An 18676-nucleotide genomic window follows, 5' to 3' on the forward strand; every position below is an offset into this window, starting at 1 on the left:
CCTTAAAGATATATAGAATAATATAGTTATTTTCAATATTGATACTGACAATATGTGGAATACTTCTCGAGTCATCGGAGTGACTTGATCCCTTTGAATTGTACCATATGGTGCCTTAACACTAAAGGAGGCGACTTTTGAGCTTGTGACTTAAACCAATTAATAAAAATGAGGGAACAGAAACAAGCAAGTCCGGATAATAACCGTAATAGTGTATGCATCTCCATGAAGTACCAAAATGTGTTAAACCTTGAAAGGTTTGTTTGTTTATTTCTTGGGGTTTAACGTCCGAGCAGCAATATTTCAGCTATATTCAGACGATGAACATGAAATGATGATGAAATGAAAAACAATAGATGGGACACAAGGATAAAAGGGTCGACAAATTTTGATTGCCACTAGAAAAAGGGGGGATGGGTAAGGTCAGGCAATTTAGCCTCCTGTGGCGGAGCGCAAAGGTTCCTACACCTATCGAATATTACAACCGGGTTCTTTAACGTGCGAGGAACGTGACATCTTTCCAAACACGGTGCACCACTATGGTTTGCGGTCAGGTATTTCGTATTATAGCCTGACAACCCCAGTTTGTAACATGCCAGGGGTACCCCATTCCACCACCTGGGGTACACATCCCAGTTGCTCTGTGGGCAGATTGTCTAGCCCCCGGCTAGGTTTCTGAGCACTATTTAGTCGCCTTTTACGACAAGCTTAGTGCTGCTGCAGGCCTTTTCTTTTAACACCCGGACCTGCACGGGGCTACCTTTAAAGGAAAGCTGGGGTTGTGATTGGAACCGTTAAGGGAAAAAGGGTCAAAAGGGACACCTTGATTCTTGTCAAATTCTTATCCTGTGTCAAAGTTCAATCGCAATCCCAATTCAGAGCATTACTAAGCTTGAATGATGTGTCCATTCTTGCCCTAACTGTAAAAGTTTCAACCTCTGCAGTTGCACAAATATGTGCTTTGCAAAGCATTTTATTTTATCATTGCGATTTCTTTGAAACTGCATGGTGGAATTTCATGAAACTTGATAGGTAGTTAGGAAATTATTTGTCCCTTTGTGTATTAGGAAAAACAACTTTTAAGGACTGATAATGTTTAATTCCTGATATACACTAATGATGCTGCTTGTTAGTGCAATCCCTATTAAACTACAGAACAGATTTTTGGGAAAAAATTAGTAGTGAGTCATGGCACAGTAAGAATATTACAACCAGGCTAGATTTTTCCAGCAAGAGTGAACCATTGATTAAGCAAAAACCTTGCCTGGGCCAAAGATTCATCGACTTCATTTCATCTCGTTGCATTTGCCGCATAAACGTATCTCTTAAAAACTCTCCTCCTAAAAAATGACAGTTAAAGCCGTTTTTAGGTCACCTGGCCTAGGGCCAGGTGAACTATTGCCATCACTTGGCGTCCGTCGTCGTCAACAATTTTTTTAAACATCTCCTCTGAAACTACTAAATAGATTTGTATGAAACTTATGATGATTGTTCCTTAGAGTATCCTGCACAAAATGATCGTTTGGATTTTTGATCGGTTGAAAAAACATGGCCACTGTTACTGAAAATAGAACATAGGGGTTAGCAGATTTTTTAATATATCTCCAAAACAATTAGTTTTAGCCAAATTCTGACATCGGGTAAAAGTATCCAGCATGGTGAGATTTATCGGTTAAAACATTGCCGCCTTTACTAAAAATAGAACATAGGGGTTGTACAGTAGTTTTTTTGCATACATCTCCAAAATATTTAGGTTTGGCCAATATCTTTCAATTGCTGAAATATCTTTATAATAAGACCTACAAAAGTCTGCAGGGATCAAAGTTGTCAGACGACTCCATGTAAGGTTTATTGCCCTTGAGAGGTGAAAAATGACTTTTTTTTCTTTTTACCAATTTTCAGTCTATATCTTGAAAACTATGATAGATAGAATGAAACTTTCCATTGCTGAAATGATTCTTATTATAAGGCCTACAAAAGTCCAGGGATCAAAGTTGTCAGACGACTCCTATAAGAGTTATTGCCCTTAAAAGGCAAACAAATTCGTTTTTTTTTTTTGCAGTTTTCAGCCAATATCTTGAAAACTTTGATAGAATGAAACTTTGGATTGATGAAATGTTCCTCTTGGATGTAAGTAAAAACCATAATAAATGAAAAAAACATGATCCTAATAATTGCGCCTACAAAAGTCAATTTGGTCGATGAAGGGCGACTTATCTTTTGTGCTCTAGGAAGGCAAAACGAAATACGAACTATTTGCAGTAATTTTACGGCAACAACAAAATTGAAGTCGTATTTTAATAAATAATGGTATCGTGCTTGTCGTCGTCATTTACGTGATTAAAAGTAAACAAATCTCCTTAAAATTGTACCACAAAGTACATTACCGTATTAGTAAGGATATGATTGTTTTTTTTCAGGCTGTATATTAAGAGGGAGAAGTCACTTGTAATAATCTATATTGAACGCTGCCGTTGTTATTTGCCTGTTTTTTTATTAGCCTTTGTTCTCAAATTTCTTCGTCGTTGAAAAGGGGTAAATTTTCCAAGGGTGTTTGTAAAAACCACAGGATGATTTTGATTAGTAATATCCCAAATTAAAGATGGGCGAATGGCAACATATATTTGTATATTTAAAATATGAGGAAAATAAATATTTTCCATTTCAAAATTAGATCTCTGTAGACAAATAAGCACAAAATTCACTTTTTTAGAGGTTCGTTAAGTATGATTTGTCATTGAATGTTTGTTAAAAATATTACATTTATTAAAATGGAATTAATATCCAATGAAAAAGAGAAATCTGCTGAGTGGCAATGACTATTTATAATAAGTGTGCTTTGAATAACAATAAAAAGATGACTGAATGTCTTGAGAAAGAAATGTCAAACATTTGTCATTTTCCTAAACCCCAGTAAGCAGTTAATCATAGTGTCTTTGTTTAACCACATGAATTTACTACCAATTAAAAGATTAGGAAACTTCTTTTAAATGATATAATTTTTATTACATAATAATGAGTTTGAAATACTTAACAGAAGTTGGCCAAATTCCCCTGTAGCAATTACTGATAAATAAGTGATTCTTGATTTTAACAGATTAATTTTGACATTTTTATAATATTTTGGTGTTTTGAGAACATACTCTTCCTTAGTATTTTCATCATAACTTTGTCATTATCGATTTGTCAATTTAATAACTAAAATCGTGAATAATTTCTCTCCTCCTAGTATGCATATGTTAAATGTAAATCATCTAGCCTTAAAGTTAACCAGTATAAAGTCCTGGGAGGCAGTTATTTTTACACATTTTATAGACTATGTTAGGAGTGATCCGTTTACTTATCAAGACTTTAATTGCTTTTGAAAGGCGATAATTAACATGTTGGTTTATTTTTGTAGTGTTTAGGTGATCATAGATAGAAACTTTTAATTGATTAAATGATCCCTTATCAAATTGATAAAAATTTTTTTTAATATGTTCATCAAGGAAATTATTTTCTTAAGCTGAAATTGGTTCTATTTGAAGATGATTATCGTGTAGGATAAGTACGCTGTTAATACAATGTTTGAATGCATTATTTTCTTAAGCTGATATTGGTTGGTTTTATTTAAGTATCATTATAATGTAGGATAAATACTCTGTTAATATAGCTTCTGAATGTAAATAAACATTAACTTTTGGAGAGGTTTAAAAATTTGGGAAAAAGGTGACATGCAACAAAATTTGTGTGTGAGGTTGTATCATTGGTATAGATTGACATTTAGTTCATACATATTAGGAAAAAAACAGTTCTTAGTATTTAAAATGCAAATGTATGATCACAATTTTATTTAACATCATGTGATTTTTGAAATTTTGTCCATGCTACGATTTTCGCAAGAATCAAACACCTCCAGTGCTATCAGCATTTTGATTTTTCCTGGTTGATCAAATATTCTGGCCACCAGATTTATAATATCTCAGCGTTGCAGATTCTTTATAGAGCATCTAACTTGTGTCATCCGATCTTTAACCTTTATGGGATATGTAAATGCTCTCAATAAAATCTTTCTTTTATGTACAACATTGTCGGTCATATTTCTTTAAAATACCCGAGGACCCTCTTGTTTTCAAATTGCCCCAATCTTGTTCCAAAGCGTCCAAAAAGTACATATTTATAATACCTTCTACAAATTTTGGAGGTATATAGGAATAATCTATGTCTATCCATCTGTTTGTCTTTCCATGTAAATTGTAAGCACGTCGACCCCATAGACATTCGATTGACATTGATGAAACTTTATCAGAAGTTATGGTATCATATGTAGATTTACGTTTGAAAATAATTAGGCTTGATGTATGGAGATATTACAATGATATAAAACACATTAGTTATGGGTCAGAAACTTACATTTACTAACTAAGTCATATCTAGTGCTGTATCAAGCTCAAATGTTGTCTAAAGTTGCTAATGTGCAGAGGTCGACCTTTGTGGCCATATCAAGCTACACCCTGCAAAGCATCATTTTATTACCTTAAAATTATTCTGACAGCAGCAGTCTTTAAATATTAAGCAATATTACAGGCCTGAGGCTGAGGCTAAATTACTTATATGCCAACAATCACTATAAATAGAACTGAAAAATTAATTAAGGCTTGGTGAACAATTCTGCCTCTATTGATTCAAAAGTTTCATGTATAATGTGTTTCAGTTGCAACAATGAATCATCTCACCTTAAGTAGATAGAAGCACTATGCTCCATTATCTGTGCTAGTGGATTACTTCTAAAACCCAGTTAGTAGAGCATTAGCTTCAGTGCCATGGGTTCTATGCTCTACTGATACCTCTGGCAGCCAACTGAAAAACCCATGATGATACTTTGAATAATAAATGTAGCTACGGGTTACGTTGGATATAATCAATTTTGTACACAGACTACTGAGTTGGGGAAAGTGTACCAGCGGATTACTTTCCCAGGTTGTACATTTAAATACCCAGCTCATAGGGAATTTAGGAATCTCACCTCAATAACAGCATTTAGTAGACCAGCATATAAAGAATTCAATTTACATGTAAAAGACCTATTTATACTTACAGAATACAAAGAATTAGTTATTCACTTTAATCAAAGATTACAACATCATATATAACAACTATTAAAAAAAAATCCACTCAACTCTCTGGCCTGAGGTATATCACATCTAAAATTTACTAGTATACTCATTGATTGACAATGGTTTATGAATGGAAAATTCTCTTGTACTATTAGTTGGATTCCAACCTATCAGTTGAAAATGTTATGCACACATTTGAAGAACAAGATGAAACGTGAAAATTATGGCTAACAAACAATCTGAACAGGATATGGATATATCATTTTGATAAAAAAAAACCTTGTTTAAGTCAAACAAGAACCATACAAACATCAAATAAAGCAATAAATTAGAAGTAACATACAAGACTTAAAATATTTATGAATTTTGACAAAGTATTTCTACATAAACAGCATTGTCTATAAGACATGACAGTGAAACAGTTGGGATGATCTACACATAGCAAAAAACATTACGCCTTTCAAAACAGAGGCATTAGACACCTTTAGTGTGACAAAGAAAAATAATGAACTATCAGTGCTAGGCCAACGAGATTCTTCATATGGTGCAGCTAGATACGCCCACAGAGGTTGAACAGATGAGGCAAATATGGAAACAATATTTAAGCTTGATACAGCTCAGTGAAAGTGATTAAATGCTAATAAGACACAGGATAAGATTTTGACCAGAATGGAAGTGGCCAAAATACTTAAATACTTGCGACCACACCAGGTATCCTAATAGTGAGCTGTTTGGGAAAGAATGGCTCTATGTTTATTTCTACACAGTGGACCAGAGTTTAATAATTCCGAGGTCTGCTTGGCCTAGATCAACACTGACTCTATAGGGCTGCATTCATAATGTCTTCCAAACAGCTCTGCTTTTGATGTGTCAAGATATCCAGTGTATGTGACCAAACTTAATAAACAGGAACAGACTAACAGATGAAAGAACAATAAGATTCCTATATATCCCTAAATGTTGTAGCTGGAGGCAATGATAAATCAAAGAACAATAAAAACAGAAAATTACTTAATTTTTGTATGAAGTCCCATGACTTAAAAGTAACAAAATTTGTAATTAATAAAAATTCTAAGGAAGCTCACATCAATAGAAAGAAACAATACACCTTAGCTCCACAAAAATTGGTGGCAGCATTTTTAAGTTAGTGTGTGAAGAGTGACCAACAGAGAGACACTGGTATACCATAATACATCCCATTTAGAAAGATAAGCATATAAAAATGAAATCACTAAGTCAAAATAAGTGTTGCAGTCACAATGCACAATGAACAATGTTCCTCATATGTCAATTCAAGTTTCCAGGAGTTTCCAACCTTTTTGAGAATATTGCAAAGGTATTAACACAAGGTTGTCTTAGGCTGCCTATACTAACCTAAATTTCCTGAGAAATACCCACCCCTTTTGCAAAAAATATATAACAAAATGCAATCTCCAAAAAAAAAAAAATTAGTGTTTTTGTGAATCAATACATCTTCACACACCAAATATAAATTCATTTAGTTGAAGCTTTTAAAGAAAAGTCTTCAAAACATACTTCCAAGCAAACAGTTTTCATTCAATCAAAATAGAATAGATGTCCAAATTATTATGGACTCCATCAACATTCTAAAAACCATTCGTGCTTGAAACAAAACTTTAAGTGACTGTGAAGTCTCTACATTATATCACACAAAAGTAGGTACTACTATGATTACTAGCAATCAGTTAACATACTGCAAAAAATCAACAAAGCATTTAGTAGTGCATTTTTTTCATTAAAAAACAAATTACAAATGATTTAATGATGACAAATTTTTTAAGTAAGTTATAAATATCGTAAGAAGATAAGCAGAGTATTGGACACAGCAATACATTTTGTCCCCTACTGACCCAACATAAACTGAAGCATAACTTGGTCAAAACTGAAATTCAAATAAATATCACTACAAAGAAAATATTAAATCACTTCCACAAAATGTTAAAAACTTCATCACATGTTCAAAGGGGAATACTTGTCCAAAAATTATTGAGAGGAGATGAACAATACAGTTACAATATCCCATTATTGTAATACATTTGTTTCAGTCCCTAGAGTAAATAAAAAAGACAATTATGGCAATTTGATTAAACTATTTTTGTAGCCGTAAATAATGCTTTTCATATGAATACATAAGTTAAAATGCTTCGTTGGACACAGCTTGAGACAACCTCAGACTCAGAACAGATGGAGCAGTAATTGACACGTAATTCAACATTGATATGCTCTAAATTTGGATTGTGACTAAATGATCAACACAACACAAATTTCAAAATAATATGAAAGTGATCAAACCTCAAAACTTGCAATTTGACCACAATAATAAAGTAAAAAAACCTAAAAAACAAGCACTTCATACTAAGTTTAAGACTTCATTTTGGTCCTTAATTCCTAAACATTTAAGGCTACAACCCTTCCTTTTGTAGTACAATTTCATAGATTCAATTTTACTCGTCACTGCCTGGAAACCTGAAAAATGCTATTTCTTTTTTAGTCCCTTAACCCTTAACAGTTACGGCTAATAAATCTATCTTAGTCTGACATGGAATAATATGGTACAATGCCATGAAGATCCATACATTAAGTTTGATATTTACATTTTGGAAAATGCTTGTTTGGACCGTAAATCCTCAACTTCATGGGCCATAAACCCAAAAATCAATACAAATCAAGGCTCAAGAAATTTCGCCAGTCAATTACAGTCATATTGCAAAGTTTTTGTTATCATTGTTAACTATACAGATCAAGCTCATGATAATGCTGAACTCAAGAAAGAGGAAAAAATGTAAGGGGAATTTCAGACCGGACGCTTAGACAGCAATAAGGACTAAAATACTGATATTGAACAAGGATACATGTTAAGTTTCTGGAGCCTTGGTATAGTATGAAAACATTCTGTAAAATTTTATCAATATCCACTGACTAATATTCAAGTTATTGCACAAAAACTTTGGACACCAACAATGACATAGGTGACGAGAGCACCATTCCATTATATGATCAGAAATGGTGGTACAAAAATTTGATGTATTATCTATCCACTTTACAGATAAAAAAATCCATCTATTATGTCTAAGTGCATACAAGAAAATTGTCTCTTGATTTAAAATAAAATGGAAACATAAAAGTACAGAATGAAAACATTTACTCCAACAGGATACAGCAGTATCCGTAATAGGTTTTGTTCACATTATTCACTAAAAAATATAAAACCAGACAAACATGCTACATGAAAAAACATCTGTCACAGATTCACACTCTCTCCCTCACACACATTCATACCATAACTAGATCAGTCCTTTCTTCTTCTTATATTCAGCTAAGTTGAGGGATCGTTTTGGAGCTGCCCCTTCACGACTGGATTCACTGGATCTGTTATTGACTACAATTGATGGGGCTGAAATAAAAATTCAAGAGCTGTAAAGGAATTCTGTGGAAACAACCCCATCAAACATTTATGATTAACAACTCTTCATCCAAGTTTATGGAAAATCACCTCTAAAATAAATGTGATAAGCAATTACCGTGATTTTTACCAAAGTTCTCCAAGAAAAAATATATATTCTTCAGTTATTGAAACTTATTAACTATAATAACTATGGTTTTGACAACAAGTGGCTATCATTTATCAAAAACATTTTAGACAACTGTGGCATGTCTTGTTTATGGAATATGCAGACAAAGATGTTTCAAAATATATAGAACAGATTCTTAAAGATCAGTTTGCACAATTGAGTTTATCTCAGATACATGAATTGCCAAAATGTCTTTGTTATAGAATATACAAAAAAATGTTCAATTTGAAAAATATCTTGAATTATTACCAGATAATTTGTTAATTACTCTATGCAAATTTAGATGCGGTAGACACCGTTTGCCAAACGAGACGGGAAGGTGGCAGGGTGTTCCAAGGAACAAGTGACTCTGTCAACTTTGCGACTCGAGTGACATCGGTGACGAATACCATTACATTCTACCTAGTAAATATTTTTCTTAAGTTAGAAAAAAATTACTTCCTGATTATTGTTGGAAAAATCCTAATATTTTTAAGTTTGATAATCTATTCAACACAACAAATATCATAGTTTTAGAAAAATTAGACAGATTTTTAAAGCTGATAAACATGAAAGTCAGTTCTCCAGGTTAATCTTCTAAATTTATTAAGTTTTGTATTTTTCACACATGCATATAATTGTTACACATTATTGTATATATGTTTCTCTATAACTATGTAATAAGTAGTTTATGAGAATAAAGTTCATCTTCATCATCGAAACAAAAAATGTGATTAATAAAATTGAGAAATCTGTCAAAGAGAAATAATCCACGAAGATAAAAGACAAATTTAAGGGCACATACATCAACTAACATGATTCAATTAATCGACAATTGGCATATTCCTATCTAGCTATAGGGTACAGGCATTTAAGCAAAAATGAATTGTTTTAATTTATCTAATTGTTAAAGAACATCAAAATAATATCAAAATTAGTTGCAAAAAAATGCAGTACAATACAAATAAAATTTGAATCAACAAATGTAGCTGTAATGTCACAAAAAGTGCAGCTGTATATGACAGCAGACATCATACCCTGAACAGATAGGCAACCTCTACTTCTTTTTAGGATAAGAAAGTTAGAGGTACAATTTTAAAGAGATCCATAAATTTCTACTCAAGTTATTATACGGTCACCAGGAATATGCTTGTTTCTGGGCCTTTTTACTCAAGTTATTATATGTTCACCAGATATATGCTTGTTTCTGGGCCTTTTTACTCAAGTCATTATGTGGCCACCAGGCTTGTTTCTGGGCCCTTTTTCCTTTTAATGTTATGAAGATTCATTATCAAACAGAAACATAGTGTCTATGGACAACAGTAATATATTATTATTAAACCATTATATGATCCCAAATTGTTTGTGGTTGTTCAAGAAATTGAACCTGCACTTGTCCATTTCATATGCAATGTGAGGCTTTACTGAAATTCAATGGTTTCTAAGGTCTTACTACATTTTGGACAGTGAAACAATGAAGTGATTTCTTTTGAGCTAGATAACTTTTGATATAGCTACAGTGGTTAATATTTTAAGTCCTCAAAAAACACTAAATTTCATTTTTTTTATAGAGGAAAACACAATTAAACAAAACACCTACCTGATGATGGCACATCAAGATCTATTGTAATATCAAAATCATGTACATCAAACAGATCTTGTTGTTTTTTCTCTGGACTTTTTAATGGAGATATCTGAAAACAAGAAATCTGTGAGCGTGAGATAAATCTGGACTGATTTAATAACACATTTCATCCATCTGTCAGTAAAGACATATCAGGAAGAGAGGCATTACTGACATATCTTTTGCCATTTTTTTTCCCTTAAATTTCTTATGAGAATTCAGATTGGAGGAAACGAAAATCAAATTATGTTATTTTGTTTTGGTTTAGCTGACTGACAATAAACTAATAAAAAACTAAACTTTCAGGAAGGAAAATAATGATTTGATAATGCAAATGTGGTTTTCGTTGTTGACGCAGATGACTATCATTAAGGTTAGTATCACTGATGTTGACTCAGATGACGATCATTAAGGTTAGTACCACTGATGTTGACTCAGACGACTATCATTAAGGTTAGTACCACTGATATTGACTCAGATCATTAAGGTTAGTACCAATGATGTTGACTCAGATCACTATCATTAAGGTTAGTACCACTGATATTGACTCAGATCATTAAGGTTAGTACCACTGATGTTGACTCAGACTACTATCATTAAGGTTAGTACCACTGATGTTGATTCAGATGACTATCATTAAGGTTAGTACCACTGATATTGACTCAGATCGTTAAGGTTAGTACCACTGATGTTGACTCAGATCACTATCATTAAGGTTAGTACCACTGATGTTGACTCAGATGACTATCATTAAGGTTAGTACCACTGATATATTGACTCAGATCATTAAGGTTAGTACCACTGATGTTGACTCAGATAACTATCATTAAGGTTAGTACCACTGATATTGACTCAGATCATTAAGGTTAGTACCACTGATGTTGACTCAGATGACTATCATTAAGGTTAGTACCACTGATATTGACTCAGATCATTAAGGTTAGTACCACTGATGTTGACTCAGACGACTATCATTAAGGTTAGTACCACTGATATTGACTCAGATGACTATCATTAAGGTTAGTACCACTGATATATTGACTCAGATCATTAAGGTTAGTACCACTGATGTTGATTCAGATGACTATCATGAAGGTTAGTACCACTGATATTGACTCAGATGACTATCATTAAGGTTAGTACCACTGATATTGACTCAGATCATTAAGGTTAGTACCACTGATGTTGACTCAGACAACTATCATTAAGGTTAGTACCACTGATATATTGACTCAAATGACTATCATTAAGGTTAGTACCACTGATATTGACTCAGATGACTATCATTAAGGTTAGTACCACTGATATTTTCATTTTTACTAAACTAAAGATGTAACTCTTACAGCAGATAAAAAGTACCCTCTGCCATGAAAAGCATAACTAAAGAAGTGTAAATGAATGGACACATGAACAGAAGGGTAGATATCAGGATCACTACATACCTTCTGCTATTAAAGCGGGGACATTATAATAACTAGAAATACTGTAAGCTTGCAGCAAGCTCATAAAGAACATATCCAAATTTTAAATAAGGTAAAGATGATCTTTGTATTAAAATGATATTCCAATCAAATCTAATCATAATCTTTTATTTATTTTAGTATGTAAAGAAAAACCTTTGGCCTTCCAGAAATACTCTCATACAGTGTGTCATTAAAGGTATGATTATTCTAGCCCTTTAAGTACCAAATGTTCAGTACCTTTTTACTGTCTTTTTGTTCCTCTGCCTGTAAACAACATATAACATTTAATAAAATAAGCAAATCAAAACTATGTAGCTAGAATCATGCACATACAGCAAATAAAATCACAACATCTAAAACAGAAAAATAAAATTTATGTAAATCATGAGTATTATTTGCTTAAAAAGTTAGCACTTCCACCTTAAGGCAAACTTAATAAAAAAAAACTACACAATGTAACTGGTATTTTATCTAGGGAAGATGGAGGAATTAAAATTTAAAAGTCAAGTAACTGTTTCATGAGGTTTAATAACTAGAGATTCTAGAAAGCCTGACACACTCACCTGGTAAAAAAATAATTTGTCTGATTGTGATTTTCATGGGCAATGACTTAAATAAGGAGTTGCCTAACTGACCCTAAAAACCACTGATAGGCCTTATCATAAGGATAATTTCATAAATTGTTTCTATCTGTTGAGGTTTCAAATTAAAGCTAAAAAAGATTTAAAAAACCCTAAATTTTTGTCCATTTAAGGGTAAAAACTCTAATAAGGATTTGATATACATCTGAAGACTTTAGAAGGCCATAGGTTATAAACAAATGTCCACAATGAACAGATGATGTTGGACGAAGATAAAAACATTTTTCTCATAACTTTCATTTTTCAGCATTAAAAAACATCATGTTCATAAATTACTCTGGTCTATTTTCATGTACTTGTCAGCACATGTGAGTTACAAATTCCCATGTGTAATGTCCTGATGATACCATGTACTGTTAAAAATGGTTAAGTAAACATACTTAAAGCATAGGGAAAAATATTTTAAGGAGTATCTTTATTTACACCAGTTTCCAAGTATTTTTGCATTATAAATAAGATTTAATCTTTGAGCTGTAACGAAATGACATCACGAAGTATCGTTTCTATGCAGCTTCGAATAATGTCTTACAAAATTGGGAGATTTGCAGGTGTTTTTCAATCAAACCATATTGGTTACAAGCTTTGACAAACTAAATATTTTGTCAAAAGTTGCTATTGAAAGCTTTGTGAACTGTTGATTCAAAATTTGTAAACTAGCCTGAACAGTTTTAATAAAGGATGCAATTAAAGATTGAAACCAGTCAGGCTAATTTACAAATTTCAATTCATGGTGGAATGCTACTTTTAATTTATATACTTATTCCTTCCCCTGGATAAGGCCATTAGGAAGTAATAGCTTGGAGGGTCCAAATTTTCAGTGTCAAATCTCTATTTTACTTTGTCAAAAGTTGTCTTGATACAATTAACTTTTATGTTTGGAATATCTAAGTTGTTGGCATATGGGGCCAATATCTCCTACAAAGAATGATGTAATGAAAGTGTTTTTGCCAATTTGATCTAATTTACACATTTTGCAATAAGATTTCCATGTCATAAATGGATTGGTTGGCAAAGTAAAACTTTTACTAAATATTACAAACTTTTGTTATTGTTATTGACTAAGATTATTTTCAGGGCTGTTTTGATATAAACCAAACCTACCTTTCTCCTTCATAGGAGGTGCACAACATCAATATGTGTTGATACACTGAGCGAAGTTTGATAAATATTGGTTCAACACATTTTGAGTTACAGATTACACAAAAAAGACACAGTAGAGTAACAGCCATATTGATGGGCAGAGTAAAGTGGCTTCAAGACCTGCTTTCATCTTTGATGATTTCACAATATTATACACTTACTTTTAATGATGATAATTTATTATTGGCAGACTGGCTGTCGATTTTAGGTTGACCTGCTTTGTTTTCTTGTAAAGGTTCCTTTGGCACATGATGTCCAACCTAAAAAATAAATGAACTTCAATATAATTCCTCAATTAGAAAAGAAAGGGATAGTACCTTTATTCAAAATTAAACTAATGGCTACAGTGGCCAGTTTAAAGAGACAAAAGGTTTCACGATGAAATACAAAAGCAGCCAAAAACAAATGAAATATTCCACAGGGTGCAGCTTTGTTTTGACAACAAACCAATTTTAGTATAATTACATAGCCCAAAATACTGTTGTAACTAAAAACTGTTTTTTGGTAAAATGTATTTGAATTTTTAAAATGGAGGGAGGTAGTCCTCAAATACCATGGAAATGCATTATTATGGAAGAAAAAAAAATCCATACCATTATCATATCAATCAAACACATTATTTTATCAAATCTTTAGAAAAAAAGAATCATTTATTAAAACAATTCAACTTTAGATTTGCCCACAGAGGTTGAACCCAGGACTGACTGGCAAATATAGACACAAAAGACAAGTTTGGAATTTTGACTTTGATTAAATGTTTGACAACAGATAAGATTTTGATCAGAATGGAAGTGGTCAAAAAACTTAAGTAGCACTCCAGCTAAGGATCATGCAAAATGTGATTCATGAGTAAAAAGCCAACATAATTTTATTTTTGATATTTTGTTTGAAATGTCACAGTAAACAGAAATTAACATTATTATATAGAATGTACTGTAGATTTCAAAATTAAGGGAGATAACTCTGTAAATGATACTGAAATACAACAGAATCTACTGGATTTTCAATGTTGATTATCTCCTAAGAGCAGGCAGATTGGAATGAATAATTACACATTTCATAGTATAGACCCATAAAACAACTTAATTACAAAAATAAAAATATGTAGCCTTTTTTGGGGTGTATCACATTTTTTCAGATTTTGCATGATTCTTACAAAGACAGCTACTTAAAAACTTGCAATAAGACTGTCCCATTATTGAAAAAATGTCCCATCCAAAATATATAAATATCAAAAGGGAGCTTACAATAAAATAAATAAACAATTCAACAAAGTTTCATGAAAATTGCTTGATATGTTTTCAAGTCACTGTAGGAATCTCCCTTTCTTTATGAATAAAGTCCCTTAACTTGAACATGGAAAGTAAGAAATTTATAACAATTGAAAAGTGAAGTTACATCAATAGAAAAAATACTATTTTCCAAAGTTTCATAAAAATGGGTGCAATCACAGAATAAAGAAAATAACCCATCTTTGTACTACTCAAAGATGAAAATCAGAAGGGAGTTAACACATCAATAAAAAGGAACAATTCATCCAAGTTACAAAAATTGGTGGCAGCATTTTTGAGTTATTGGGTGAAATGCAATCAGGGGGCTGATGGACACTGCTATACTATTTTGGGTATACAAAAATAGTTAAACATAAATATACCTTTGTGACCATGGTGGGTCTACACTGCCTCCTAGTAAAAGGATCAGCTACAGCATTCTTCAGTTCAGCTACCTCAACTTTAAATGCTTCTTCAGCCTCTACCAAGTTACGCAATCTATTTCGCTGATTAATATAACTGTAATAAATCATAATCAATTATGCTGATGTAAATTTTTGCATAGAGAAAAAAATGAACCTCAACTATGCACACTGAATATATTAGTTTCTGACATTAATGTAGTTATAACTAGAAAAACTGAGCGCAATACTCACTAACTTGAAATCCCTACTCCCCCTTTGATAACGTGCACCTTTTAACCTTCGCTTTTATTTGATTAAAATCTAAAAGAGGAGGTGCACAATGGGAACATGTAATAAAGATTCTGTGAAAGTTTCATTCAATTCCATTCAGTGGGACAGGAGGAGTAATGGATAAGAAATGGGTCCCCCATGTCCCCTATTAATAAATGACTAAGTCCATGTTTTGCTATGTGAAACCCCCAAATTGATTCGGATAAAAATCTAAAATATGAGGTGCACAATTAGAACATATAATAAAGATTCTGTGAAATGTTCATTCAATTCCATTCAGTGGTATAGGAGCAGTAACTTTGCAAGTGGGGGTATAATAATTGATTATTTGTACACCCTGTACTCATTTTTGTCATACCAATAGATCCAAATAAATAGAACCTCATACTGTTTTTAATGATTTTGACCTTGAGCCTGTTTTAGCACTCCTGCTAGTGAAATCTTCAGACATACCTGATAGAATTAATTTTTTGTGACCTCCGTCTATCTAATTCAGCAGCTCTTTCCTCCAACTCTTCAAGTTCTTGTTGAAGTTTGCCCTGTTTATCAACATCACCTTCCATGTCTGCCATTTCCTGAAATAAACAATTTTAGATTCTATTATGAAGCTCTTCATCTTATGTAGAACTATCCCTCTGTGGTGACTTATGGTCAGTTTGAATTTTATAAATCTTAAGAAAAAAAAATCATATATCAAAAGAATTCAACTTTTTAACACTGATCTTCCCTTACAGTTCATAAGATCTCTTGAAATATTTTCAGAATTTTGTTTTAAGAAATAAATCATAATTGAATAAGAATTAATGTGACTTAAGTATCACTCCAGATAAGAATCATGCAAAGTGATTCATGATTGGATGACCTACCTAATTTTGTTTTTGATATTTTGTTTAAAATGGTAAACAGAAATTAACATGTGGCCTTTAATATAACCCATGTTCTTAGGTGATAAAAATTATATAGAATGTACTGCAGAATTCATAATTAAGGGAGACAAGTCTGTAAATGACATTAAAATACAATAGAAACTGTTAGATTTTCAATGTGGATTATCTCCTAAGAGCAGACAGATTGGAATGAATAATTATACATTCCATCATATAGACATATAAAGCAACTTAGTAAGTAAAATAAAAATCTTACACACTACTACTTAATAGTATATTATGGGTATGTTTTAAATCTTAAACTGAATACTGAATTATACATTACATCATGTATTACCTTTTGTTTCAAAAGTATAGTTTTCTTTACAGCGTAGTTGTGTGGATTCTTCTTAAATCTTTGTTTTTCGGCAACAATCTACAAAAGATGTAAATTTTATTTAAAAACTTTAAAATTTCTTGAAAGAACAGCAGAAGAATGTGATATTATTAAGTAATAATTTTGAATGCTTAACAACTTTAACATGAAATAAAATGCTCCAGAGGCAGAGCAACCTGTTACCACCACAACTTTTAAACATTGAACACAGAGTAAACATGTACATGTATGTACATAATTAAGACTATAACTGACACAATCAAGGCTCAAGAAATTTTATAAGCCAACCCAACTGGCCTTTGTTATCTACTGTATTTGTGTGTATATTAAACTTTGAAAGAAATATCAATTTCACAGGTTCATTAAAAAGTTTTACATGCCATTACAGTAAGAGTAATAAAGAACTATGATAACATATCATGATACCACTATCCCCTATCTGCTCATCTGAACTAATGAAGACTGAATGCACTTTTCAGTTAGACCCCCAAAAAAACCCCAACAATTTCTCGGAGTAATTTTTTTTTTAAATAGGTAAATCCACCCCTTTTCTTTAAAGAAAGTCCAATATCTCAAAGATATATAATGGGAAAAAGAGAGCTTCTGTCAATAGAAATAAAAAAAATCATCAGTTCAGGAAATTGCTGACAGCATTTTGGAGGTATAATCTAACATGTAAAATCAGAATTTTATGAAAATCATACGGAAGCTTATATTAATGAAAATTAGTACCTTCCTAAAGTTTCATGAAAATTAGAGCAAGCCCTAATGAGTTTTTGTGTGAAAACAGGAAAAGCACCATTCTATATAAATTAAATTTCTGTAACTCAAAAACATAAAATTGGAATTTTTAAATATCAAAAGGGGGCATACCATATTTTCCAGACTATCAGTGGATATTTTTTTTTCAGCAAAGTGTCTGCCTCGACTTATCATCTACTTCGACTTATATAAGGATTTTTGAAGAATAAATGTTCATCTGCAATGCATTTCATTAGATTTGTTTCTTGCACTTTTGATTGCTTTAGTTCAAAATTTTGGGTAAACTGCAATTAATGGAAGCCGTCACTCAAATAGTCAAACCGGCGATCCAATTTGAAGATTACTAATCAGTGCCGCTATTCTTCATGAATGAATACGACGATGTTAATAACAAATTTGAAACTTTGAAACCGTTAAAATATTTAAAATATATAAACAAACTCTGGAGGATATGTTAACAAACCTCTTTTTTAACTGAAAAGACATTATCAAGTGTTCCAGAGTTATCGGGTCCTTTAATATGCAAATTTATACCCATTTACGGTATGTCGTAACACATTCGCATGTGGCTCAAATTATAATCAGTTAAGGTGTTATCTAAATGGCTAATTGGAACCAAATTCACAGGGATTAATTATTTTACATTGTATTTCGTAGTACCAGGTAATATTGTTTATTTATTACCACTCATAATTATGACCAATTCCCGCTTATTTCACACATGGGTGCCATGCTTGTCATGTTTACAATTTCGTGACCTAAGGCTTCAGATCCATTGACATGGCATCCAATAAAAATAATTGAACTCCCGAATGAAGTGCACTTTAACAAAAACACAAATATTAATTTAATTCAGAAATACTATACAAAGTAACATCACTGAAATAATATGCTGTTAAAAACAAATCGCTAAACTCGGATCTCCGCTGACACCTATGATATAAATGCACACATCTGACCCTCGACTTATCTGCCAAATTTGAGTTATCTATGTTTTTTTCATCAATTTTGGTCAAAATTAGGCAATTGACTTGTAGTACAAAAAATATGGTACATCAATATAAAATTAACAATGTCCTAGTTCCATACAAATTGGTGGAAATGTTTCTCAGTTGTTGTCCAAAAACAGTTTAACAGTTTGTTTTTTTT

The 18676-nt window shown here is 32.1% G+C and overlaps 1 protein-coding gene across 2 annotated transcripts in view; it reads right to left on the reverse strand.

Moving 5' to 3' along the window:
* Window positions 1-5090: 5090 nt before the first annotated feature.
* LOC148623354 (RNA polymerase-associated protein RTF1 homolog) overlaps window positions 5091-18676 on the reverse strand; it is a 34574-nt gene continuing 20988 nt past the window's right edge. Inside the window, exons 11-17 of one of the 2 annotated variants that reach the window (XM_088565158.1) lie at window positions 16727-16804; window positions 15956-16077; window positions 15191-15326; window positions 13698-13796; window positions 11993-12019; window positions 10269-10362; window positions 5091-8511 (exon numbers count right to left, since the gene is read on the reverse strand). In XM_088565158.1, coding sequence (XP_088421284.1) covers window positions 8402-8511; window positions 10269-10362; window positions 11993-12019; window positions 13698-13796; window positions 15191-15326; window positions 15956-16077; window positions 16727-16804 — 666 coding nt within the window. In that variant the 3' untranslated portion in view covers window positions 5091-8401. The remainder of the gene's footprint in view (window positions 8512-10268; window positions 10363-11992; window positions 12020-13697; window positions 13797-15190; window positions 15327-15955; window positions 16078-16726; window positions 16805-18676) is intronic. The other variant, XM_088565160.1, reaches the window with a different exon arrangement.

The sequence above is a fragment of the Perna viridis genome, chromosome 2, assembly GCF_037379345.1.
Source record: "Perna viridis isolate PV_CMFRI_1.1 ecotype Kerala chromosome 2, ASM3737934v1, whole genome shotgun sequence".
Taxonomy (NCBI): Eukaryota; Metazoa; Mollusca; class Bivalvia; order Mytilida; family Mytilidae; genus Perna; species Perna viridis.